We start from the raw sequence: 26,483 nt of genomic DNA on the forward strand, positions 1-26,483 counted from the left end.
TCACACTTATCACACTGTTTTACTATCTTGAGGTGAATAGGCACTATCACCCATTTATTTAAAAGATTTGATTCCGCGCCCAATTACTTGGGCAGCCTGGATGAGGTACAGTGTAAGAAACAAAAGGTGATCGGTGCAAAACAGCCTTTATTGAAAAGAGCCCGACTCTGGCCGAGTTTCGCTCCTAAAAGGAGCTGCCTCAGGGGCTATCACTGTAGATTGTCAATTGTGATTAAACACTGTACTATCAGAAAAAATGTACAGTCCAGGCTGTGCAACTTGGCGTGTTAGTCTTCAGCGTTTGTTGGTTGCATGTATGAAATGATATTATTCAAAATATAATTGGTATGGATGCACTCCTCTTAAAACCGTGTTCAAAAACAGAGAAGCGCTACGCGATGCGCGGCAACATTGACCGGATATAATTTGAAAACTCAGAAATAAAGCTCTGTCCTAAAACAAGCTTCTCTGGGGATATGTAACTACGATCTGTTCCAATAGAAGGTACCTGTTGTGCCCAAACCTTCCTATAATAGCAGTGGAGTTTTGTCCATTGAATGGATTATTAATCACTCAATATTAGCCCTGATTTAATGCTACCACTATGTTTTCTCATTTGCCTTCTAACTTTAAACATAAAATGCAAGGAGGTGAACACTTAACTGCCCCCAAATTCCTCCCTGTTAATAGGACATAATGCATGAAAACATTTTTTAAAAAGTCATATCAGCAGGACTGCCAGTTTCTGATATACAGCAAACATAACATGCAAATTGGCAAATGTCACAGTATACAGAAAAAGCATATACACAGCCAACCCTTTGACACATTTAACAGGTGAAATCATTTGATCCTACAATAGAATTTGGTGAAAGGATCACCGTGAAAACAGGTAACCAGAAGTACCCCTGAACATCACAGAGACCAGGCACAGCAGAAACTGGGGGTCTGCGCTTCTGGATCTGTAACCTGTAAGGCATCTCTTTCTCTTCCTGAGCATAGACTGGTAAAGTGGCATCGCTGCTAATCAGAGAGGGACTCCTGCCAGTGAGCTGCAGTGCCTTGAATGTGGGGACACAGAACCAAGAGAAGTATCTTGCTTTGGCACTTGAGTTGCAGGGGGGAAAAAAAAAAAAGCTGAATTCTTTTCATTCTGATTAATGAGAAAACTAGGGAGGAGAAGGCTAAATATACAACAAAGCAACAAAAGTAATGATCTCAAAGTAATTGGCTGTTTCAAGGTCTTGAAAATGAGAAGGATTTCTTAAAAAAAAAAAAGTATCTGCCGTGTGAGCTTTCTTCCAATAAATAGCACATAGAGTTCAGTGACTATGTGAGAGATGATTATTTCAATTTCCAATCAATTTAGTACCGTCACTGGACATGGCCATAGCCGCTGTTAATTTATTTATCGCCTTGCATGCAGATCAGAATAATGAGGAGATAATTTGCGCACTCGTGACCTGTCCCTATGTAACAGGGGACACAAAAAGAAAAGCAGCTTTTTGTACTGCCTTTGCTTTCCCCCCTCCCTTTCTGGACATATTTGCCAGAACTGAAAGGCAATGACCTCCTGAGATATTGGAGGGAAGGCACTTCATGGGCTGTGCGGAGAAACAGATTCAGGGAATTACAGATTTACAGCCAGCGAAACTCCTCTGGCAGATCAGAGGAGAGTATCTGTTAACAAGTGCTGGCTGCTACCTCAGCCTCTCTGGTGCAAAGATTTGGCAGAAAACTTATCCTCTCGCCATACCCGTTCAATCCGCGGCGCCTTTGGTTTTCGCCGGCGCCTTTTATGCCTTCGCATCAGGCGGGAGGCGCTGCTTTGTTCTGTCGAACTGCTAAACCTAGAAGCAAAAGAAAGAAAAGCAAAGTAGAGTTACCGAATCAGAGCCCAATGCGCCACACTCACCAATCACAAATAACCAAAATTCAGCTGAAAACGACTGGGGGCCTGGCAGCTATGCAACCGTGCCAGATGCCAAAGAAGGATTAGATCAACCTGCCAATGGCATTTTGTGCTGATGGGATTGGTTTTTTGAACACCGTTCAGTCACTTGGCTGGATTATTTGCATTCGGACTAAATGCAGCAAAGGTTACTTAGGTTTTATCACCTTCAGAGGGATAGCTGAGTTAGTCTGGTGGAACAAAAATGACAAGGGCCGGGTGGCACCTTATAGACTAAACAATTTATTGCAATCTGAAACATGGAAGATGCAATCTGACGAAGTGGGCTCTGTCCTAAAAAAAAAAGCTCATGCCGCGATAAATTGATAAGTCTATAAGGTGTCGCCCGCCCTTTGCCACAAGTTTTATTACGGATTTGGATGCCCTCTTATTTATAGTTACAAGTATGTAGGGGACACATTTGGATCTGTACTGTTTACAATTTTTCCATGGGCTTTCTCATACTCAGATGTAGCTGCAAGTTTGTCTTAGTAATGGGCCAAATAAATTTAGGACAAATCACCCTTAACAGGAATCACTTTCGTTAACAGACTAATCTATGCCAGACACAGTAATTTCACAATCGAGATTTTGGCCATTGCAAAAAATTCTCTTCTACAAGTCAACTATGTGCAGGTAATTAGGCCACACTTGGGGGTACCACCAGAGAGGGCTGTCAGGAGGGTAACTGTGCTTAAATAATTACTATCACTTCCCAAGTAGCACGGGATGTTCTTTCATAACTACTGTTACAGGTAGTACCTTCCATCAAGGGCAGATATTGACATGAATTAACACGAGCTGTATGATATCTCATGCTAAATAAGTGTTGTCTGTGCAATTTAGGGGATACAGTGCTTGGGAAACAAAAGCAATATTGCTCTGAAACAAAAATCTGAGCCCCCGACAGATTCTCCTACCTGCTGGTAGAGTCATCCTCATCCGAGTCAAAGAAGCTGGTGGTCTCCAGCTCGCTGCTCAAAAGGGTGGAGGAGCTTTCATACACACCTATGTCACGTTTCCGCTCCAGCTTGGTTATGCCATTCACTCGGGGGGCTACAAAATCAAAGAAATTCAAGCTCAATTATACCCATACCAGCTCCAGAATCCACAGCCATAACAATAATATTTTCTGAGCATTTACTTCTTGGAGCACTTGAAGAACTCAACCGTAAGTCAGTTTCACTTTTACTAGCTTGTTCAGCACCAGTAGGATATGTATTGAACTTCTCAACCTGTAGCCTTGCTATTCAATAAACAATGAGGTCCATATTCGGCCACTGTGCAGCTCAGCTAGTTAAGCCAGATAAACCTATCTGGCTAACTTAACCTGTATATTCAGCAGTATGGGCACATACCATCCACAAATCCCTATACACCAAAAACATGCCCTGGTTCAACGAGTGCCTCCAATTTCGCACACATAACAGACCCACCAGAACCCAACAGCTGGCAACCCTTCACACGCCCTCTCACAAAGCCGCAAAGCTCAAATGCACCACAGACCGCGCCCTCTCCATAGCAGGTCCTACACTTTGGAACAAAATGCCACCCAACCTTCGCCAAGAACAATGCCCTAAGAAATTTAAGCAGAACCTCAAGACCTGGCTTTTCAAGCAAGCATTCACATGACCCTCCACTACCTTATCCCCCCTCAACCCTCCCACCCTTCCCCTGCTACCCTCCCACCCACAGCTTCTATGTCTCGTCCACCCCCCCCCATTTGACCCCCTCAGCCCCTTCCCAACCCTCCCCCTTCCTGCGCCCTCCCCTTCTCTTGTACCTTCCAATTGTAAATATTCCGCGAACCTCGCCTGTAACACCTGTATCTATGTCATGTAGATTTGGCTTTATCCTATTACCTCTGTACATTTGTCATGTAGATTTAACTTTATCCAATTGTTAATTTTGAACTTATCTTACAGATAATCTTGACTTTGACTTTCCTTTAGTTAATTATGATTTTCCTTTAGTTAACTATGATTATAATTTTACCCATAGTTAATTCCTCCCCTTGCTCTTTTTCTTCTTGCATTTGTATTATTATCCTATGTTCGATGTTTTTTGTAAAGCCTGTTGCTACATTACGTTTTCTGTAAACCGATTAGATGTTCCAAACGATTATCCGTATATAAAAACTCTAAATAAATAAATATCTGAATATACCCGATTATCCTAAAGTTAGCCAGATAAATCTCCCTAAATTTGAAAACCAACTAAGGCTAAGCACCTAAATTTAGGTCAATATGTACCAAAAAATGAAAAATACACAAAAAACTATTTTTTAAAAATTGTTCAGTTTGTTTGAAACAAAACTGGGCTTATTCATCATGTTTTACACTTTTGTTTCAAATGACTGCACATCTCTAATAATCCATGTGTTGTGAAGTAAACTCCATGTACAGGGTGGCCCATGGAAAAGTAGCCCGCCTCCAAAACCAGTTATTGGAGACAGGCTACTTGTCCATGGGCCACCCTGTATAACCTTTTAAAAGAAGGTTAAATCTTGGCTTTTCCTTGAGGCCCTCTCTGATTTCATGATCTTGAGAATTCAAATCAGGCATATTTAATAGTTGATGGCGGTCTTTTTTGTTTTCAGATGTTTATTGGTTGATTAGTATGTTTATAGTTTTATGTATCTGTATTATTATGGCTTTTTAAACTGCTTTTTTTTTTTTTTTTTTAAGAACTCTATTTAAATTTTGCAGTTAATACAAAGAATTATGTACATATGGCAATAAAACAATGAGTGAGAGAAGGAACCAGCACATCCAAGTCACAATGATAAGAACAGAATAATAATGGTGTACAATCATGTAGATCAAGGAGCCTTTAAAAACAAAAGATTGAAAAAAAAATCAGCTTAAATTAGAACATCGGGCATTTTAACAGGTTAAGCCATAGACGGGTGGGCTGCTAAATATTTACAATATGGCTCCCAAACGACATTATATTTGAATTGCTCACGTCTCAGGCTGTACCTGAGTTTTTCTAAATCTGCAATAGTGCGCACCTGTTTCTTCCAGTAATCAATACAAGGAGTACGTTTCCAAAAGGTAGTTATGATAATCCGGGCAGCTAACAGAATGTGACCCACCAAACATCTGTGCTTCTGGGGAACTAAGGAATCATCCCATCTTCCCAGTAGACTCAGTCATGGGGATACATGAACAGGAAATTGCAGAATATCCGCCAATTTGTTTGCAACCTTCTTCCAAAAGAATTGGACCCCTATACAATGCCACCATATATAGATATAAATCTCCTGCTCACCACAGCCCTAGCAGCAATGTGAACTATCAGAGAAGGATATGGTTGCAAAATAAAGAGGAGTGTGATAAGTTCTATGTAACAAACAAATCACTAACTCTATACGGTGCTGACAGATAGAGCTGTGGTGAGCTGTAGTCCAAATCCATTTCCAAGTTTGGGTTGTATAAGCAGTGCCTAAATCGCAATTCCAGCTATCAATTAAAGCCTGAGAGGTTGCAGTACCTAGGCTTCCCTGAAGAATACCCTTATATAAGAGAGAAGTGCCTTTCCCCAAAGTGTCAGGGTCTGTAAAGTACAAATATAATCGGGGAGGCTCTGGCAGTTGCACTTGTAAGTCAAAAACAGAGGAAAGAGCGGGCAAGGAGTTGAAGATAGTTAATATGAGAGGAAGCCAGGAGATCATATTCAGAACTTAACTCCTCTAAAGTTTGAAATTTCCCATCCTCCCATAATTGTATGATGTGGCAGAGGCCACTCTCTCTCCATTCCTTGAAAACACGGGAGAATGCATGGCCAGAGGCTAAAGCGTTCCTATAAATAGGGGCAAGGCGTGAGAGAGGCTCTGCATTCAAATGCAGGTATCGAGTGGTTTGTTGCCAAATATTAAGAGTGTGTGCTATAACAGGATTAAGTCTAGAGACTCTCCGACAAGGAATCGACAGGGAATCGAGAGGCAGGAAAGGCAGCATGCTACATCAGATTGCAATTGTTCAAGAGGACGTCAGACTGCTCCCACATGTCGAAACCAAACTTTAAGAGTGAGAAACTTGCGGCCCAATAGTAAAATCTAAAATTAGGGCTAGCCATTCCGCCTTGTCGCTTGGGAAGTCACAGTTGGTGAAGCCGAAAATGGGGGCGACAAGAATTCCATATAAAGCGAGAAACAATGCTATGGAAAGAATCAAAAATCTTGGCTGGGATGTTACAAGGAATGTGCTGATATAAATACAGAAACTTCAGTAAAATGACCGTCTTGACCAGATTAATACGCCTGGCCCATGAGAGTGGCAGATTGGCCCATTTATGTAATTTTGATTTGGTAAAAGCCAAAATCGCATCATAATTTTTAGAAAAGAGCTCAGAAAGATTACGAAGAATACAAATCCCCAAATAAGAGAAACCGTTCTGAACCACCCTAAATTCCTTCAAGTATGGCGGAATCACCATACGGGGACCCCAAGGGAGAATCTTGGATTTAGTGAAATTAAGCTTTTAACCAGAAATTGAACTGCTTATTTTGTTTTCTTATGTTTAAACGGTTTTTATTGGTTTTTACAATAACAACATAAAACAAGCCTGAGGAGGGATGGTTCCTGTACCCTCCCCAAGTGCTCTAACAATGAGTACCACTTGCAAAAGTTCAACCCCAGCTTCCCCCCCTCTCCCCCACCCCCACCCCAATAAGCGAGCAAACAGCAGAAATACGAAATACACTGCACTGCACGGTCCACACAGTCCATGGAGTAACCAATCCCAAGTGCCAATCACTCAAGCATTGAGAAGACGACTTCGAGTGCGATGCGGGAGAGTTTGGATATACAGGTGCCATACAGAAAGAAACTGCTTCCTGGTATTGAAGGATTGCCGAGACGCCATATTTTCCATGTTAATCATCGAGTGTAAGCTATTCCTCCAGGCCCAGTAGGAGGGTTCATCTGTCGTCCTCCAGCCAGCTAAGATGATTCTTTTTCCCTACAAGACAAGCTTCAGCCAGGAACATACGTGAGCCAGGATCGCGGATCCGTATTGGGGAAATACAGCCAAATTAACAGCCAGAGTGGGGTTACCGGGAAGGCCACATCCAGCAAATCCGCCAGATAGTCAGTAATAAGGCGCCAGAAACGATGGATCGGTGGACAAGCCCAAAAGGCATGTGATAAAGTGCCAAGGGCGTGGCCACACCTGGAACAGCCTGGCGTAGGCGCTATTTTCAAGTGATATGCTATTTGAGGGGACACATACGCCCGACTCAAAAACTTATATTGTAGTTCACAATAGTATTGATTGATCGAGATCCTGGCTGCACGGCGAAAACACCCCTTCAATATTGCAGGAGTCACAGCAAATTCCCCATCCTTATTCCACCTTAGAGCTAGGGTGGCACACATGTCCCCCTCCGCTCCCTGTTGCAGCCGCGCATAACAACAGGACAAAGACGGGGCCACTTGACTTTCCAATTGAAATACCTGATTTATGGAATGAAACAGGGCTGGGCTTTTATGTTCCACCGGGAGGGACCGCAGATAATGGTGTATTTGTAAGTAAGAAAACGTATGCGCGCTACCCAACCCATAGGTTTCTTGGAGATCCTTATAGGAAAGAATCCTCCCCTCTGAGGTGAATAAGTGTCCCAGGTACGTGATGCCCCGCGTCTGCCATGTCCGAAAACCTGATGACTGAGATCCCGGCGTAAACTCGGCATTGCCGCACACCGGGAGGAGATATGCGCAGTGAGGCGAAATATTCAATTTGGCCGTCACTCTCCGCCAGGTCACGCGAATCGGGCGTATCAGGGGGGTATGTATCAAAAATGAGGGGAGATTGGCCGCTGTCGCTTGCAGCGTATAGGCTGGGGCTAGTGGTGCCATCACCGCCCGTTCGGAATACATGGAGGTAAAGGATCCCACATCCAACACCCAATCCCTAATAAGCCACATGTTACATGCTAAATTGTAGTTGGCCAAGTCCGGTAATCCCAGCCCACCCCTACCCCATTTAGCCTTGAGCCAGGACAAGGAGATCCGTGACTGCCCTCCCCGCCACAGAAATTTACGGAGTGCGCTATCCAATCTCCGCAAATCCCCTCGTTTTAAAAGAACTGGCACATGCTGCAGGAAGTACAACCACTTAGGCAAGAGACACATCTTGAATAAATTGACCCGTCCACTCAGAGAGAGCGGTATGTTTCTCCATGCGGTCAGACTGTCGATCGTACTGCACAAGAGCCCTGGAACGTTCCCCTGATAGATCATATCCGGGTCTGCTGGGATATTCACTCCCAAGTATCAAAGAGGGCCCTGAGCCCAATGTAGCAAAAACTCACCCTGCCACTGAGTCGGGAGGTCCGGTGGGTATGCTATCACTGAGGACTTATTTTCATTCAGCTTCAAACCAGAAAATACCCCAAAAGACCTTATCAAAGATAATAAACTTGCAACTGAAACTTGGGGATTTGTAACAAACACTAGCAGGTCATCCGCAAAGGCAACGCCCTTAAATATCCGAGGGCCCATTTTTACGCCCCGGATCGCCCTCTTTTGTTGAATCGCTATCAGCAGGGGTTCCAATTGCAAGATGAATAACAGGGGTGATAGTGGGCAGCCCTGTCTCGTCCCCCGGGATACCACAAACAGTGTGGAACTAGCTCCATTTAACAATATAACCGCCCTCGGGTCAGCATATAGTAAACGCACCGCCTGGAGAAAAAATCCCGCGAAGCCCATGTCCTCCAAGAGAGTAAAAAGGTAGCGCCACTCCACTCTGTCGAACGCCTTTTCGGCATCAAAACTAATAACCAGGTGAGACTCCCCCAGTTGACGGCAGATTATCATGGCGGTCAACACCCGTCGAATATTAGCCAAGGCATGTCTCCGACGGACAAACCCGACCTGATGATCGCCCACTAGAGTGGGTATGATAGGGGCTAGGCGGTCAGCCAATATTTTTGCCAGTAATTTATGGTCCAGATTGAGAAGGGATATCGGGCGATAGGATTCTGGCAAAAGCGGATCCTTCCCCGGTTTTGGTATAAGGGTAATTAGCGCCAGGTTTTCATGGGTCGGGAAAGAGCCTCGTGAGATCAATTCTGAAAAGCCCGCCGCCAAAGGGTCTGATATCAAGTCTCCCATTAGCTTGAAAAATTCTGCCGTGTACCCATCGGGTCCGGGCACTTTAAAATTCCGCAATTGCCATATGGCCAATAACACCTCTTGGGCCCGGATAGGTTGATTAAGGGTCTCCTGCTGCGCTAAGGTAAGCCTGGGTAGCTCCAAGCCGGAGCAAAACCGGTCTCCCTCCTCACCCCCCTTATCATTAGATGTGTACAGCTGAGAATAAAAAGTACGAAACCCCTGAAGAACAGACGTCGTGTCCCTAACTACTTCCGTGGGGGATATCCTCAAGGCAGGGACAAAGCGGTTCAGGCGCGCCGACCGGACCAAATTGGCCATCATTCTGCCCGCTTTGTCACTGTACTGATAGAGTTGAAACTGGTAGTATAGGTAACTTTTTTTTAGCTCTTTGGTGTAAAAGAGAATTGAATGCCGTTTGAAGCGAGTGAAACTCAAAGCGGGCTGCCCTGGTTTCGTTGTGGATTAAGGATACTCTGGCCTTGCGCAATTGCTTGGTAACTAACAGAATCTGTTTATCCAGTACTTTCTGGCGGTGCAACACATAAGAAATAATTTCTCCTCTAAGAACCGCCTTGGCCGTGTACCAAAACAGAGAAGGTTGGGCAAGGTGCACTTGGTTCTGGGCTGCAAATTCTGCCCATTTACTCCGCAGATGTTCACGGAATTGTTTATCATGGACTAGAAAATAAGGATAGCGCCAATAAGCACGCGCTGGCTGAGTGTTCAGCAATTGCAAGTCCAGCCACACTGGAGCGTGGTCAGAGATGGTAATATTATCAATACCTGTAGCCTGAACGCGAGAAAAAGCATGAGCACTCACCAAGAAATAATCCAGCCTGGAGAAAGAAGCATGGGCCCTCGACAGATGAGTAAAATCTTTCTCCATAGGATGTAGTACTCGCCATGCGTCCAAAAGGTGCAACATTGTTTCCAAGAGGTGGGGTCCTCGACCCATGGACCTTTCAGGCCTGCGCGAAGTGGAAGCATCCAGTTCCGCATCCCTTATGGTATTAAAGTCACCTCCCAAAATTAAAATTGCATTAAGGTACGGAAGGAGATGAGTGTATAGGTCCCGATAATAATCAAAGTTAAATATATTAGGGGCATACACATTGCGAAAAACGACAGTCTGACCACAGAGTTCAGTCACCAAAATAAGGTAGCGACCGTGCGGGTCCGCTATCTCTTTAGTGATGGTTATGGGGAGATTTTTATGAATAAGAATAGCCACCCCCGCCGAGCTAGTAGACCCCGCGGCACTTCGCACTTCCCCCACCCAATCCCGGCGTAATTTAGCATGTTCAGCTTGAGTAAGATGTGTCTCCTGCAAGTAGGCCACTAGTGCAGATTTCTTTTTCAATAGTGTGAGTATTTTAGTACGTTTAATGGGAGAATGTATCCCGCACACATTCCACGTCACAAGTCTAATAGGTTTATTCAGCCTTTCCCATTAAAATAATATCTCTCAAGGATAGAGTAATTGTGTCCAAGGGAAGGCCCTCCCAGCTGAGACCTCCCCCCAATCCATTCACCATGGTGTGGACCACGCCGCGCAATACAGGTACAGTAAAACCCCGCCATTTGCCATACATGAAAAAGGCTCGCTGTCTCCCTTCCCCCCCCAACCCCCCTCCCCTCCCCACTCCCCCCCCCCCCCCCCCCCCACTGTTCCCACTCTACCCCCCCTCGATCCATGACCATTGCATTCCCCATCCTATCCCCTAGGAGAATACAAGTGCACGTACTGATATGCCCCGGACCCCACTCCCACCAATAGCCCCCTTTGTGAAACTCCGGATCCTGTCCCGCTTGTCCCGTACCGAGTGACTGGGACTAACCAAACCTGCCCATTAGTAATCAATCCCCGCAACCTCTATACCCAGCCTAGGACCGGTTATACAGAGCAGCACTCAATGAAACCACAACAACAACTTTCCTATCATGAAAAAATTGTAAAAGAGAGAAAGAGAGAAAAAAAACCCTCTATGGGAGAACCCTAACCAAACAGGGGGGGAAGTGCAACTTTACAGGTAAAACCTGGTCAAGATTTCCGCTTAGTCCTGCAGTCCACTATCCTTTCCAAACTAGATTACTGCAATTCCCTTCTGTTAGGCCTCCCTGCTTCTACTATCAAACCCCTACAAATCCTTCAAAATGCGATGGCAAGAATTACCACCAACACCCGTAAGACTGAACACATAACCCCCATACTAAGGGACCTGCACTGGCTTCCCATACCATACCGCATTAAATATAAAACCCTTACCATCCTGCACAACGCCCTTCATAAAAACAATCCCGCCTGGCTTAAAGACATGCCACACTTCCGTACCTCCAATCGACCCACCAGAAATGCCCTCGCAGGCACCCTACACACCCCACCTCTCAAAACTGCACACCTCTCCAACACCAGAGATAGAGCATTTACCATAGCCGGCCCCACCCTTTGGAATTCACTTCCCCATTACCTACGACTTGAGCCTTCCTTACAGTCTTTCAAAAAAGGCTTCAAAACCTGGCTGTTCAGGCAAGCCTACCCAGATAACAATCAAACCTAGCCCACTCCCTATCCCTTCCATCACCGTCCTCCCTCCTTTTCACCCCTCAGTCACCCCTTTCCCCCCCAGCCCCCTGAATTTTTTCCAAAGAATTTTCCCCCCTCCCACCCCTCCCCCTGCATCAGCCTCCCTCTCCGCCTCCCTCCCCCCCCCCCTTTATCACTGACAAAGTCTTAACCCTAACAATTAATCATGCTATGGATTTATTGTAAATAAGTACCTCGCCTTAACTTATAATCTTAGAACCCAGTTACAATTATGTTCCTTTTATTTTATTTATCAAGTTGACTGTTCCTCTCTCTCCTTCTGCCCTATCCTTTCTTGCTGCTCTTCCCCTGCCCATCTCTCACCATTTTCTACCTGCTCCCCTCTCCCCCACCCCTGTTCATTGTATTTTCTACCTGCTTCAGTTATTTGTAAACCGGCATGATATGCCCTATGAATGTCGGTATATTAAAAGTTTCATAAATAAATAAATAAATAAATAAGACCTAAACTGATGGAAAAAAAAACTCCTCCACGCTCCGTGGGGGTTAGGATGCAGCACCCCACTGAGAATGTATAAAATGTGACCAGACGGTATGGGTAACCCCAGGACCCCCCACAGAAGTTAGCTCAGAAAAAAAAAACCCCTCCATCCACCGGCAGCGTCCTCACTGAGAATTAAAAGGAAAAAAAAATGCCGCAAAAGAAACCCCAGTCCACGAATTCACCGTCCTGTACACACAGGGTAGCATCAGGGGGTATAATCCCGAACAGCAGTCCATGTTAATTAAAAAACATTAACACGGGGACTAAAACCCAAAAAAAACGTCCTCGTCCAGGAACGGAGGGTGCAAGTCACTCTCATAGAGGAAAAAAAGAAAAAAAAACAAAAAAAAAACTGGCCATTCGCCTGTAAAAAGTACTCATTACTCGCAGCTTCCCAAAAAAAACTGTTCCAAAAGCAGTGGCGTCCGCAATGTGAATCGATACCAACGTAGGCAAAAGGCTAACAAGCCAGGGTCCCGGGAGACTCAAACGCCTGCCATCGCCACAACCGGGCCTCTCCGCCCAATCTCAAACTGAAGTCGATAGCTCCACGGGCACCCTGCACTCAGGGCACCATATGATCCACAAATTCCTTGGCCTGTGATGCGGACTCGAAGGTATGAATGTGGTCGGCCTGCCAAATCTGCAGGCGCGCAGGAAAAAGCAAGGCGAATTTAATTCCCCGGTTATGCAGTGTTGTACAAATCGCTGTGAAACCTCGTCGGGCGTCCGAAACTGCAGCGGAAAAGTCTTGAAAGATTCGGATACGGTGTGACTGGTAGTGCAGGTCCGGCTTCGAGCGTGAGGCGCGCCATATCTCCGCCTTATGCGCAAAATTTAATATTTTGGCGATAACTAAACGCGGCCTCCCAGACGCCGAGCTCTTAATCCCCAGACGATGGGCCCGTTCCACCACGAGCTTACCCTGTAAGTGGGGCAACTGAAGAGCCTCTGGGAGCCAAGACTCCAAGATGGTACGCAGAGATTGCTCCTCAATTTGTTCTGGGAAGCCTAAGAATCGCAAATTGTCTCGGCGCGCTCGATTCTCGAGTTCATCCACTTTGGTCTGCAGGGTCTGAAGTATTTTGTCCTGGGCAGCCATCTTGTCTGTGGTAGCTTTCACCGCGTCTTCCATGTCGGAGACCCGCGTCTCAACCAAGTCCAGCCTAGGCGGTAAGGCGGCAATAGAGTCCCGGACTTCCCCCAACTGTGCCGTGATAACTTCCCATTTCTCATCTAAGGCTTCTTTGATCGCTTCCTTGATGTCTGCTAGCGTGAGAGGCATAGTTAGAGTGGGAGACTCACCCTCCGGCGAAGCCGCCATTTTAGCGTCCAGGACCCGCGATTTTTCTTTCTCCTTTCTGACAGGTTTAGCTGTCATCAGCGATATTAAATTGCCCCTGAGGCGTGTTGTGGACATCAGTAGTTGCCCAGGATTACCAAGTGTTTCGCGGGTAATTTTAACGCGGTGCATAGGGTGGCTCAGGAGCTAGGAAGCAACACGTCTTCCCAGCTACCACATCACGTGACTCCTCCTCTTGTTTTCTTAATATTTACTTGCTGATCTTTTAAATGTGAATTTTGTAATTATGTTTTTATTGTATCATTGTACACTGCTTTGGGCTGCCTAGAACATTTTTTAAATAATAAACTTAGGTTTATGATAAGAAAGGGTAAAAAAGTTATGAATTGGAGAGAAAAATAGTGGTCTGCTTGGAGACTGCACACACAATTGCATCTACTTTCGGAAAACATCAATGCTCTCTTACCACTGGATCCAGAGGGTACAGGCTTTCCAAAACCTGACCCCCTTTGAGATCAGCTTCTGGAGTTCCTCACTCGATCAATCAATACTGAATGGCCTCCATCATAGGGAAGAAACAAGAGGCTTTACGCAAGGAAACCAACATGGGATTTCTCTTTGGCTCAGACCTGGAATCTGCCCCAGGAACCCCGAGCATTTCCAAGGTCTAGGAAAACAGAGCTGGTAGTTCATCTCTACGAAAGAACTGTAACATTGTCCTATACGATTTTAGTCCAGGAGGAATTTCACCATCCTCAAAAGAGTCAGGATCGGCGTCATCGTCCATGCTATCTGGATCTCTATCGGGCAGTCCTGCTGCAGGTCCAGGCAAGGTTCGTACTTGCGACTCTGCCCTGGGAGCATTGAAAGAAAAGATTGCAAGCCCTGGAAAAATTCTACCCATGAAAATGTAGAAGTATCCATATCAGGAGGTACCTGAGGTGTACTCACTGAGCCACTGTCCCCTGCTGACGAACCAGTTAGGGGACTTCCAAAATCAGGCATCCCACCTGAATCATCTTTACCCAAACCTACATCCGGCTGGGAAAACAAGGCTTAGTGAAATCAGAGGAAGATAATTCTCCCTGAGCCTCTAAACAGCTCTGGCACAAGATAGCGGGCACTCCTGGCTGAGATGCCTGAATATGAGGCAGTGCAAAGAGAAAGGCACTTAGATTTCTGAATACAGGCGCCATTAGGCTGAGCGGCGACCGGATTCATGTGTCTAGCTGTTTTTATTTATTTATTTTTAAAGTCCCAAAAATAATCTAGGCATCCCAGGATAGCCTCCGTAAAAAGCTAAATGCACAGCAATGCTCAACTTGTGCGCACAGGTAAGCGTGCGGCCACAAAAGGTGCCGCTTAACGGACGCACAGACCACTAGGCCTGACTAAGCTCCCATAAACTGGGCATACAAACTGGACACACAGCTAGGCGACAAACCGAACTGACAATCATGTAGAGGGCAGTCTATAGAAAGCAAGTGAAACGCCATTGAGGCCTACCACGCCATGTGCAGTGACAAAGCTTCAGAGTGGGGCCTAGCCTACAGAGGCTGCTCAACCCACCAGGCTGCCCTTGTCCCTTGACCTCTCACGGAGTGGGATGAACACTGGAACAGCATACCGAGCAGGAGACTAGGGGAAGGACAAAGCTCTACACCAAAAAACCCCTCCTCTGTCTCTGGTTTTTGTTTTGTTTTTTAATAAACTTACCTGAGCTCAGCCGTACTTGGCTGAGTACATAGACAGTCTCCAACTGAGAGGGGAGATGGCATGTGCTGTGACCGCCACGCTCGGCTTTCTGCACCCACTGCCTTTCAGCTGTTTAAACACTGGCTGAAAACCAGCTACCGGAGGAAGGCACACCTCTGAGAGACCATGGAAATCATCTCAGGAATTCTCAAGTGGGGGAGGGACCATTTGGTATTACTGCAGGAGAGCGGGGCAAATTAATTTTCCTTATTTCTCCTTTTCAGATTGAAGCAATCCCCAGTGGGGAGATGCACATCCACCATCTGCTGGAGACAGAGAATACTGGCAAGTTGTCACTGCAGGGGTATATAACTGTGACGTCAGTTAGCTCCGTCTCCATCTATTGGTAGAGGTGCATAACTACTTGTTCTGGATTCATCTGACTGGACGCTAAGGAGCGAAAGTTATACCTAAGGCCAGTGCCTCTGAGTGCATATAATCCATACCTATCATATAGCTTTGTTACGTGCTGTGGTGTGGACCCTTAGACCAAGGTGGAATTGACGCAGCCTGCAGAGTGGAGCCCTGCAGGTATCCACAGTTGGCTGGTGGAGCTAGCAAGAGCAGAGACCCAACTGGAGCTTCACCAATACCAGCCCACATTACCCTCAGGATAAGCCCTTGGGTGCCGGGGCCGGCTGGACTTAGACGCGGGCCTCTGTGGAGAAGAAGATCAGATGATAAATTGTTGCAGGACAGGATCTAGCACCAGAAGAGAGGCTTTGTCAGTGGCCTGCAAGGTCAGAGCAGGCAGAGATCAGACAAACTGTATGCAGGCAATGGTAAGAGGCAGGCGGCGGACAGAATCAGTATCCAGGTAGTGGGGTCAATGGCAGGCGGAGGTCAAATGGCATGAGAATCCATGCCAAGGTTAAGCCAGAAATCCATCCAAGGAACCAGGAGGGATGGAAGAGAGGACCAGAGGCAAGGAACAGCACAGCAGAAGAGAAGATACTGAAGGCAGGAATGAGGAATGAAGACTGATCACAAGAAGACAAGACAACTCAGACAGCCACTCAGGAAAAGGGACAAGGATGAAGAACTCAGGAACACAGAAGATGGAAGTGCAGGAACGCTGAGGCGAAGCACCCTTCTACAAGAACTCGACTTATTGCCAAGGCATGGAGTGGGAGGCAAACAGGCCTTAAATATTTGAGAAGCTCTGACATCATCTGAGGGCACTGCGGGGAAGTTCCCGCCATGGGCTCTTTAAATTCTGACAGGTCTGGTGCATGCGCACTTAGGGCAGCTCCTGAGTCGGTGTCTTTGGCTGTCAGCCCATTGGGCTCTCCCTTCACAGATGTCTGCTGCATGATCCTTTGGGGGGCCTGCCTCTGTCAACTAGGTGGAAGTCCATGGAGAAAGGTAGGTCACAGGCCAGGGTCTGGGGCACAATAGGTATGATAGGAGAGGAGTAGTGGTCAAGGCAGGCAGCATTCAGGCGCAGTTGAGAGTCTGGCAGTAGTCAGAGGCAGGTAGAGTTCAATCACTGTCAAGAATTAGGTGGTGGTCAGTGGCAGGCAGAGTTCAATCGTAGTCTAGAACCAGCCAGTGGTCAGTAGCAGGCAGAGTTCAGTTGTAGTCAAGTGTCAAGCAAGCCAAAATCAAACCAGAGGGATTACGTGAATCTTTCATCCTTCCTATGCAAATGTGTTTCTTGCAAAAAGAAAATGAAAGCTTTCAATTAAACAAAAGCTGCCTCTTCATTGGAATATTAAGACCTTTTAATTTAAGAGAAATCCTCCATGAAAGAAGAAAAAAAAAAAAAGAACAAGAGCAAACCAAGCATATACATATACATCACATAAACCGGTGGAAGTATCCCCATCTTAAAAGACCATTCTCTGAAAAATTCACACAAAAGTACCCTCCCCGACCCTTCTCTCAACCAGACATCCCATAATCTACCCAAAGGAAGAAATCAACCCTCTCCAGACCCATCCACCACCCAACCCCATACTCAACCAGGAGGATCTGTGCAACCATAGAAAACACAGATACAAACTGTATCAAGAGGACTGACATAAACCAGAACCCCAAAAAATGCTTTATTAAGAAAAAAGAAACAATGTCCCACCCCTAATTAAACCAGTTACAAATGGGACAAAAACTTCCCCAAGCTAAGGGAAGCATAGACAAAAATTAAAAAAAAAAAAAAATCAATCCACCATACAGTAAAGTCTCAATCCCAGTTTGCTTGGAAGCAACAGAATGGCTCAAAGGTCTCTGAAGGTGCCTCCAAATTAGACACCGGTTACCACTTCACCAATGTCTTCATTGGGGATTTCAGAGGAGTTGCAGGTAAATCCACAGCAAAACCAGCAGTTTTCAAAATAGAAAGCTTTCTCTATAGTCTTGAGTTGACTTGTAACTGCACTAATCATGAAAGCTAAGGCACATGGGAAAAGCCAATGATAAATATTTTCCCTGTGGAGAATTAGCAGTAATACCTCTCAAAGATCTTCCTTTTGCAATGTCATCAGGGCAATAAATATTCTAGCATTTTGTCCTTCCCAGTCTAAGGAACCCAAGGCTCTAGCATATTAAATTATAGCTTCCTTCACCAGAGAGCCATATTAGGCTTAGGGGCACACAAAGCTCTATGAGTCCGATCCACCATAACTTCAATATTCTTATTTGGATAGTCTTCTGGCAATAAAATGGCTTTACCAATCTGTTTTACCACCGAAGCTGAATCAGCATACTGGTCAAGTTTCGGGACATCCAGAATCTGAAGGTTCCCGCTTCGGGACCTATTTTCAAGGTCCTCAAGCTTGTCAGATATCTCCACGTTTTTATTTTCCAAAGCTGTCATTGTGGATTGCAGTTGTATCAGTGTTTCAGCATGATCTTCCAAACCCGATATCCCCAGAGGTTAGTTATCAGCTCCAGGAGCTCAGCTTTTATCCCAAGATGTTAGCCTTGAGCGCCTTAAAACATGATCAAAGTTCTGCCTGAAAAGTAGAAGCCTAAGAGGTTTGTGCTGAAGCACCTTCTCTGCAGTCTAGTAACATCTCCTCATCCTCAGCTACGCCATATCGTCTGCTGTGTTAGAAAGACCTCTGCTGTGCTGAAAAGAAAATGTCTTCAAATCAATGACTCAATGTCTCATTGACATGGGGAAGACCTTGCACATTTAGAAATAGCTCTAAGTATCAAAATCATCATAATTTCCAAGGTAAATAGGCTGATTTATACAAAGATGGGGAGCTAAAAAATTAAGCTGCCATCTTGGCTGGTGACGTCATTTCCTCCCTCAACAGAGCATTTTTAACCATAGGAAAATTGAGCAAATACAGATTCCTAGATTTCAAAATGTTCTCCATACTGTCAAGCCTTAGATTCACAACCTGATTTTCTATTCATTGGCCAGACATCTGTCATCTGCAGCATTGCTGTCGGGTCATTTTTGCACAAGAGAGGAAAGGTCAGTACCCAGAAGCATCAACTATAGAGATGGCCATCTCAACCTTCAGAATTGCTTTCCACACATCTGTTAAGTTGATATTAGTAGGAACAGAGCTTGAAAGTCCAACCTGACGTAAGTTAATGAACTCAGTGGCAGTTGAGGGATCAATACATTCTATTGTCCCCGTGTTGGCGCACTACTACAGTCAACGCCTCAAGCACATCCGGGACTAACAGCCCCGGCAGAAACTCCAATGCTCAGGGTGGCAGCTAAATTCTCTGCATCATTCAATGAAATGTAAATAACATTTTATTGTTTCTAAATGGACTACAAATACTTGGAGAAAATAGAAACAATTTACAAACATTCATATTCAAATAGTGTTAACTTTAAGTAACAAGGGGTAAATGATATGAAGGTGAGTTGCAATGCCCAGAGTATTATGAAAAATAACTTGACAGCACAGAAAGTAAAGTTCAAGAAGCAACGTGAGCTCATCAATGTCGCCAGCCCTGGAGCATTCGTCTCTGGCAGGAAAAGACAGCAGAAGAATGCCACAAAAAAAAAAGCAGCAAAATATTGGATGAGCTGTCTGTATCTGAAACCCCGGGGTATATTTTTCTGCTAATTCCCATCTTTTGTAGAAGGTTTTTTATAACTATTAGACCTTTTCTGAGTCCTGTCAGAAGTGACAAACAGGTTTGTTTACTGCATCCCCTCCCATCAAATCTCTTTTTCTCTGCAGCACTAAGGGCAATTACCAGTTTAACACTGGCAAGGAATGATACAGCTTGCTGAAGAGCCTGCCATGCCAGTGCTCTATCAGACACCTAACTTCAGAGAAATGGGGACAGTCGCAGCCAAGGCTTGCGTTCATGGAAGCAGTTTTAACAGCTTCCCAGCAGTATCAAGGTTGGAAGTGCTTATGCATTTCCTGGCATTGTCAGGAACAAGTAGGAGCCTCAAGATATTCTGACACCTCTTGCGGTTAGGCTTTTAGGGCACAGACTAGATACGTTTCCTGCCTTGCTTACAGGAGTTATCCCTTCCTTCCTCAGGTCAAAACTCATTCCCTTCTGGCCTCATCGAGGCCAAGTTGCTGTATCAGCCTCCTGTGTGGAACGGAGCTGGATCCCAGGATACCTCCTGCAGGGCTCACCCCCCCCCCCCCAGCTAACTTTTTGAAATTGATCAGATGTGCTGCTAATATTGTTTTTACTTAGGAGTGTTTCACTTTTTTGGGGGTTTTTTTTTGTTTTGTTTTAGAAATTTCTCCTAGAGGTCCAGGAGCCCATGGTGCAAGCTGCCAGCCAAGGAAGGGGCAGGCCATCCGATGGCTCATTTAGAGATGACCTCCTCAACTTCAGGGTGGGGTCCATGTACACGACTGCTGCTAAACCATTGGCCTTCCCATGGGCACTGCCACGTTTTGAACACTGGGCTGTGGATTCTAACTCAGGCCCTTTGATTATGTGGCATCCCCCCTCTGCAGAAAAGGAGCTCAAAGACCTTAGGGTTTACTCCTACACCAGCAGGATGGACAGGACCATAACTTCAGCAAACAATCACGCAACGGCTCACCACAGTAATCCTGGCCCTGCGAGGATGTCTTTTTAATCCGTTCTGGCTTTCCTATGCCTCTAAAGGGCTCAGTGGTGCGCTGATCTAAGTTATTTTGTTATCCTGGTTTGGTCCTCTCCCTTGGGAAACGATCTATGCCCGATGCATCCCGTTTTTCCTGATATATTCATTAGCCAGTGAACTCAGTGCATGAAACAGTGCACCCTGATCCACAGAGTCATCCCTCCACCATTTCAAGGGCAAGGTATGCAGCCAACACAAAAGGAACAGGTTGAGTTTCTCTTAAATGCTCCGTTCCAGGTAGGAGCACTGCACAGTACTCTTTGTCCTTTACCTTTACATAGTGTGGCACGGTGCACATTTTCTACAAAGCACTGAAGAAGCAGGCTTCGCCCCGTTTCCTATTTAGTGTTATTTTTAACACGTGGTTATTGGCAGAGTGAAAAGAGTTTATGAAAGTGAAGCAGTTTCTCGTGTACACAACATCAGACAGGAGGAAGACTAAGGGCAGGGCGGCACTGAGGAGATTAAAGTTATTTGCAGTTACACAGAGCAGGCATGACCTGGAATAGACAAACGGCACAGGAAAAAAAACGCTATAATCCATTCCTGCCTGTGAGTGAACATCTACACGGGGAGAGGGGGGGCCAGGGGAAACTCTATAATCCTTACCTATCCATGATGGCACAGGAGAAATGCTTTAATTCACATGTGTGCATGTACAGTATATAAACATCCGCATAGGACTTTTCTCCCTTCTCCTTTCCATACTGTTCTGCAGCACAAGCGAACAAAAGACAAATGCCCAATAACTGGGAATAGCTGGCTTAGACACTTGGCACCAGGAAATGTACTTATTGCTTTCTCTCCTCTGAATCACCAGGCAACAGATTCTCTGTTTCATCTTGCTTGGCTGCAGTGGAAAATATGAAGCAGGCAGCCTGTTCCAAAAATCAGAGCTTCACCGGCTGAGAGTTTAAAGGCTTGGGCAAATACAGTAGAATGTTCCATGACATTATTTTACAATGTAAAAAGTAATTCTGCTCCATAATACAGTATATTAATGCATGCAAGACTCCTGGCCTTCTATTACTGTTACGTGACGCAGGAATTATGGCTCACACAGCAATCATCCCTTCTGTCCTCTTGCACAATAGTCCAGTATAGAAATGAAGACTTACACAGCCAAGTTCCTTTTAATCGCCTTATTGCAGGGCTTCCCAAACCTGATCTGGGGACCCCACAGCCAGATATCCACAATGAATATGCAAGAGATAAATCTACATATACTGAGTCTCCATGATATGCAAATGTATCTCATGCATATTCCTGAAAAGCTGACCGGCTGTGGGGGTCCCCAGGACAGGTTTATTGTTAATGCTGTGTTTTGTATTCGTATGTGTCAAGATTGATTATTCAATGATGTAACATGCTTTCTCTGCTTAGATCCCATAACAAGGGAATATATTTTAAATAAATAAATAACAATTATGTGTTGGAAAATAGTTCACTAAATTATTATAAACACCAGGAAGTCAATATTCAGTAAGGTCAGGCTTAGTTGGACAAATGGTGGGATTTATTTATAAAAAAAATTGATATTCCGCCTTTAGCACGCTGGTGTCAAGGAGAATTGCAATCAAATTTATGCAGAATTACTATACATTAGCTTTTTAATTTACACTAAGCAAAGAAAATAAAAAGAAAAACCGCAGGGGGGCCGTATATAAATAATAGTAGGAGTAACATAACATAAGGTATGGGGGTAGTAAGACAGCACCAGGCGCCTTACAGAGCAGGGTAATGGGAGCTGCCCTAGGGACCATGCAGTGGTAAAAAGCAGCTGCCTAGTTGTTAGGTCCGAAGGCCCCACAGACACAGGATGTATCGATGTGGTTCTCTGAAAGGGACACAGAGCCGTGGAGAAAACCTTTTGTTTAAATGCTATGAATCTTACACAAGGTACCTTACTACTGTATAATAAGACATATAGGATTTACAGTTACATTTCCAACCCCAAACCTGGTTACACAATTGACTTTCTATTACAATCTGAACGGTCCTCACTCTGCATGTAAATTCGTCCTCGCCTTGTACATTAATAACCACGTTGCCAGTGTAACCTTGTTGATCCTAAGCAATGGTTCCTTTAGCCCTGAAGCCCAGGTCTTTTTGGATAATACAGCATTTTCTAGTCAGCCTGCAGTGTCTGATTGTCTAGCAAAAGCAAAGCAAAGCTAAAACTGAAGCAAACATTTTATACAATACTTATTAGCAATTATAAAGTTCTTAGAATCAAAAACTTAGGAGAACAAGAATACAGATTTCTTGTGTGAAATGTCAAAAAGTGTTTCATTGCTCTTTATTAAAAATTGCACCTGCAATAGGGACTAAGGGCCTATGGGCTCAAAATAGTGGTTTATTAGGAGTACAGGCCACAGAAACACAACTTCTGACTTGTGCGCTGCAGGAGTATAAAGAGACACTTCTCAATAGGTTAAGGCTTACACTTAGTTCAAGAATTAGCCCTGGGAGAATTCTGCGCTACTGCGGGGTGCAGAATTCGCACAGAATCCCCCCCCCACCCCCGGCAGAATTGCCATTTTCTGCGCAGAGGAGACCTCCAACCCTGGCATGCCGCAAATGGAGCGTGTCCTGTGTGTGCCGCGGGACGTGTTCCGTTCACAGCAAAGATGGAAGGCCCCCGTGTGACGCTAACAGAAGGCCCCGGTGAGAGAGAATGTGTGTATGTGTGTTTGTAAGAGAGAGAGGAGAAGGGGAGAGAGAGCAGGAGGGTGAGAGAGACCATGGGAGGTAAGAGAGCAGGGGGGGAATGCTTGAGTGTGGGTTTCAGAGAGAGGGAGTCTATATTTATTTATTTATTTATTTTTTATTTTTATATACCGACCTTCTTGCATAAAATGCAAATCAGGCCGGTTTACATTGCAAACTGAACAAGCAGGAAATATAATATGAGTGAGATAATATATGAGGAGATTGTGAAGGAGTGTGTATGTGTGTGAGAGATTGGGAGCTCATGTGTATGAAAAAAGGATCATGTGTATGTGAGGGTGCAGGCCTGTGTATGTGTGAGACAGTGAGAGAGACATAGGTAGCCTGTGTGAGGGTGTATGTGTGAGAGAGAAAGGGAGCTTGTGTGGATGTGCATGCAAGAGAGAGGGACCCTGTATGAGCGGATGTGTGTGTGTGCCAGAGTGAGGGAGCCTGTATGAGAGTGTATGTATGTGTATTAGAGAGAGGGAGCTTGTGTGTGAGAGATAGAAGGACAGAGGGAGCCTGTGTCAGTACAGAGAACGGGGTCAAACTCTGGGACTGGCGATAGAGTGGAAGGGGTTGAGCCTAGAGGTGGAGGGGAGAGATACTGGCAGGTGGAGGATTTGGGGCCTGAGAGGGCAAAGTGGCCAGGGGAATAGGGAGAGCGAGTGGAAGGGACACTCTTACAGTGAACCTCTAGAGAAATTCTGCTCAAAATATTTAAAATTCTGCATCTCTAAGGAATAGCTTTTTTCTGTAATAATTTAAAATGTAATTACTTAAAGACTGTCATGTAAATTGTGCTATTGTGACTAATATAACCAATATAACGGTGGAAAGAAGGCAAAGTAATTACCGGCATGGTTAAAACCTAGAAGATGAGGTAGGCCTGACTGACAAACTGGAGTAGTAAATCACCTGGACCGGATGGTATACACCCCAGAGTTCTGAAGGAACTAAAAAATGAAATTTCAGATCTATTAGTAAAAATTTGTAACCTATGATTAAAGTCATCCATTGTACCTGAAGACTGGAGGATAGCAAATGTAACCCCAATATTTTAAAAGGGCTCCAGGGGCGATCCGGGAAACTACAGACCCGTTCTGGAGACCGTATCTACAAAAAGACAAAGACAAGATGGAAGCGGTACAGAGAAGGGCGACCAGGAAAGTGGAGGATCTTCATCGGATGACGTACGAGGAGAGATTGAAGAATCTAAATATGTACACCCTGGAGGAAAGGAGGAGCAGAGGAGATATGATACAGACTTTCAGATACTTGAAAGGTTTTAATGATCCAAAGGCAACAACAAACCTTTACCATAAGAAAAAAATCAGCAGAACCAGGGGTCACGATTTGAAGCTCCAGGGAGGAAGATTCAGAACCAATGTCAGGAAGTATTTCTTCACGGAGAGGGTGGTGGATGCCTGGAATGCCCTTCCGGAGGAAGTGGTGAAGACCAGAACTGTGAAGGACTTCAAAGGGGCGTGGGATAAACACTGTGGATCCATAAAGTCAAGAGGCCGCCAATGAAGAGTGGGTGACTCGCCAGAATGATGGCCACTGCCTGGACACAATACCCTTATTCAATAAACATACACATGGTTACTGTGACTCCAACATCACTCTAAGCTTCAACAGCAAGAGGAAATGTGGAAAAAAGGATTTGCACTCACAAAGCCGGGAGTAGCTGGCTTGTTACGGCGGTTACTACCCCAAACCAAATGTGCCTGATACTTCACTTTCGATGCACATCCAGCATAGCTCTCTGATACTTCACGCATATCCAGCATAGCTCTCTGCTTCAATGGCAGGGGAAAAGAAAAACTGATACTTCACACATATCCAGCATAGCTTCAACGGCAGGGGAGAAGAAAAAAGGATTCACACTCACAAAGCGGGGAGTAGCTGGCTTGTTACGGCGGTTACTACCCCAAACCAAATGTGCCTGATACTTCACTTTCAATGCATATCCAGCATAGCTCTCTGCTTCAACGGCAGGGGAGAAGAAAAAAACTGATACTTCACGCATATCCAGCATAGCTCTCTGCTTCAACGGCAGGGGAGAAGAAAAACAACCAATAAGGGCTGTATAACCTAGTCTGGGTTAAAACAAATAAGCATGGGTGTAGCTTGCTTATTGCGGCGGTTACTACCCCTACAACCCCTAACTAATCAAGCTAGATATTTCACTTGGATGCAGCTCCATCACTGCTCTCTACATTAATGGTGGGGGAGGAAGGGAAATAGAACCAAGAGCTAAAAGAAACAGATAAGTATGAGAGAAAAAATGTGTGAAGCTTGCTGGGCAGACTGGATGGGCCGTTTGGTCTTCTTCTGCCGTCATTTCTATGTTTCTATGTTAGCCTGACTTCAGTGCCAAGAAAAATAGTAGAAAGTGTTCTAAACATCAAAATCACAGAACATATAGAAAGACATGGTTTAATGGAACAAAGTCAGCATGGCTTTACCCAAGGCAAGTCTTGCCTCACAAATCTGCTTCACTTTTTTTGAAGGATAAAGGTGAACCGGTAGATGTAGTATACTTGGATTTTCAGAAGGCATTTGACAAAGTTCCTCATGAGAGGCTTCTAGGAAAAGTAAAAAGTCATGGGATAAGTGGCGATGTCCTTTCGTGGATTGCAAACTGGTTAAAAGACAGGAAACAGAGAGTAGGATTAAATGGGCAATTTTCTCAGTAGAAGGAGTGGGCAGTGGAGTGCCTCAGGGATCTGTATTGGGACCCTTACTTTTCAATATATTTATAAATGATATGGAAAGAAATATGACGAGTGAGATAATCAAATTTGCAGATGACACAAAATTGTTTAGAGTAGTTAAATCACAAGCAGATTGTGATAAATTGCAGGAAGACCTTGTGAGATTGGAAAATTGGGCATCCAAATGGCAGAAGAAATTTAATGTGGATAAGTGCAAGGTGATGCATATAGGGAAAAATAACCCATGCTATAATTACACAATGTTGGGTTCCATATTAGGTGCTACAACCCAAGAAAGATCTAGGCGTAATAGTGGATAACACATTGAAATCGTTGGTTCAGTGTGCTGCGGCAGTCAAAAAAGCAAACAGAATGTTAGGAATTATTAGAAAGGGAATGGTGAATAAAACAGAAAATATCATAATGCCTCTGTATCGCTCCATGGTGAGACCGCACCTTGAATACTGTGTATAATTCTGGTCGCTGCATCTCAAAAAAGATATAATTGCGATGGAGAAGGTACAGAGAACGGCAACCAAAATGATAAGGGGAATGGAACAGCTCCCCTATGAGGAAAGACTAAAGGAGGTTAGGACTTTTCAGCATGGAGAAGAGATGGCTGAGGGGGGATATGATAGAGGTGTTTAAAATCATGAGCGGTCTAGAACGGGTAGATGTGAATCAGTTATTTACTCTTTCGGATGGTAGAAAGACTAGGGGGTACTCCATGAAGTTAGCATGGGGTACATTTAAAACTAATCGGAGAAAGTTCTTTT

At 44.9% G+C, this 26,483-nt stretch overlaps 1 protein-coding gene across 4 annotated transcripts in view; it reads right to left on the reverse strand.

The window, feature by feature from the left end:
• The window catches only part of DVL3 (dishevelled segment polarity protein 3), a 148,482-nt gene that overhangs the window by 41,738 nt on the left and 80,261 nt on the right, over positions 1-26,483 (reverse strand). For all 4 annotated transcript variants that reach the window (XM_029615106.1, XM_029615104.1, XM_029615105.1 and 1 more), the window contains exons 5-6: positions 2,872-3,007; positions 1,757-1,850 (exon numbers count right to left, since the gene is read on the reverse strand). In XM_029615106.1, coding sequence (XP_029470966.1) covers positions 1,757-1,850; positions 2,872-3,007 — 230 coding nt within the window. The remainder of the gene's footprint in view (positions 1-1,756; positions 1,851-2,871; positions 3,008-26,483) is intronic.

Source organism: Rhinatrema bivittatum, chromosome 9 (genome assembly GCF_901001135.1).
Source record: "Rhinatrema bivittatum chromosome 9, aRhiBiv1.1, whole genome shotgun sequence".
Lineage (NCBI taxonomy): Eukaryota > Metazoa > Chordata > Amphibia > Gymnophiona > Rhinatrematidae > Rhinatrema > Rhinatrema bivittatum.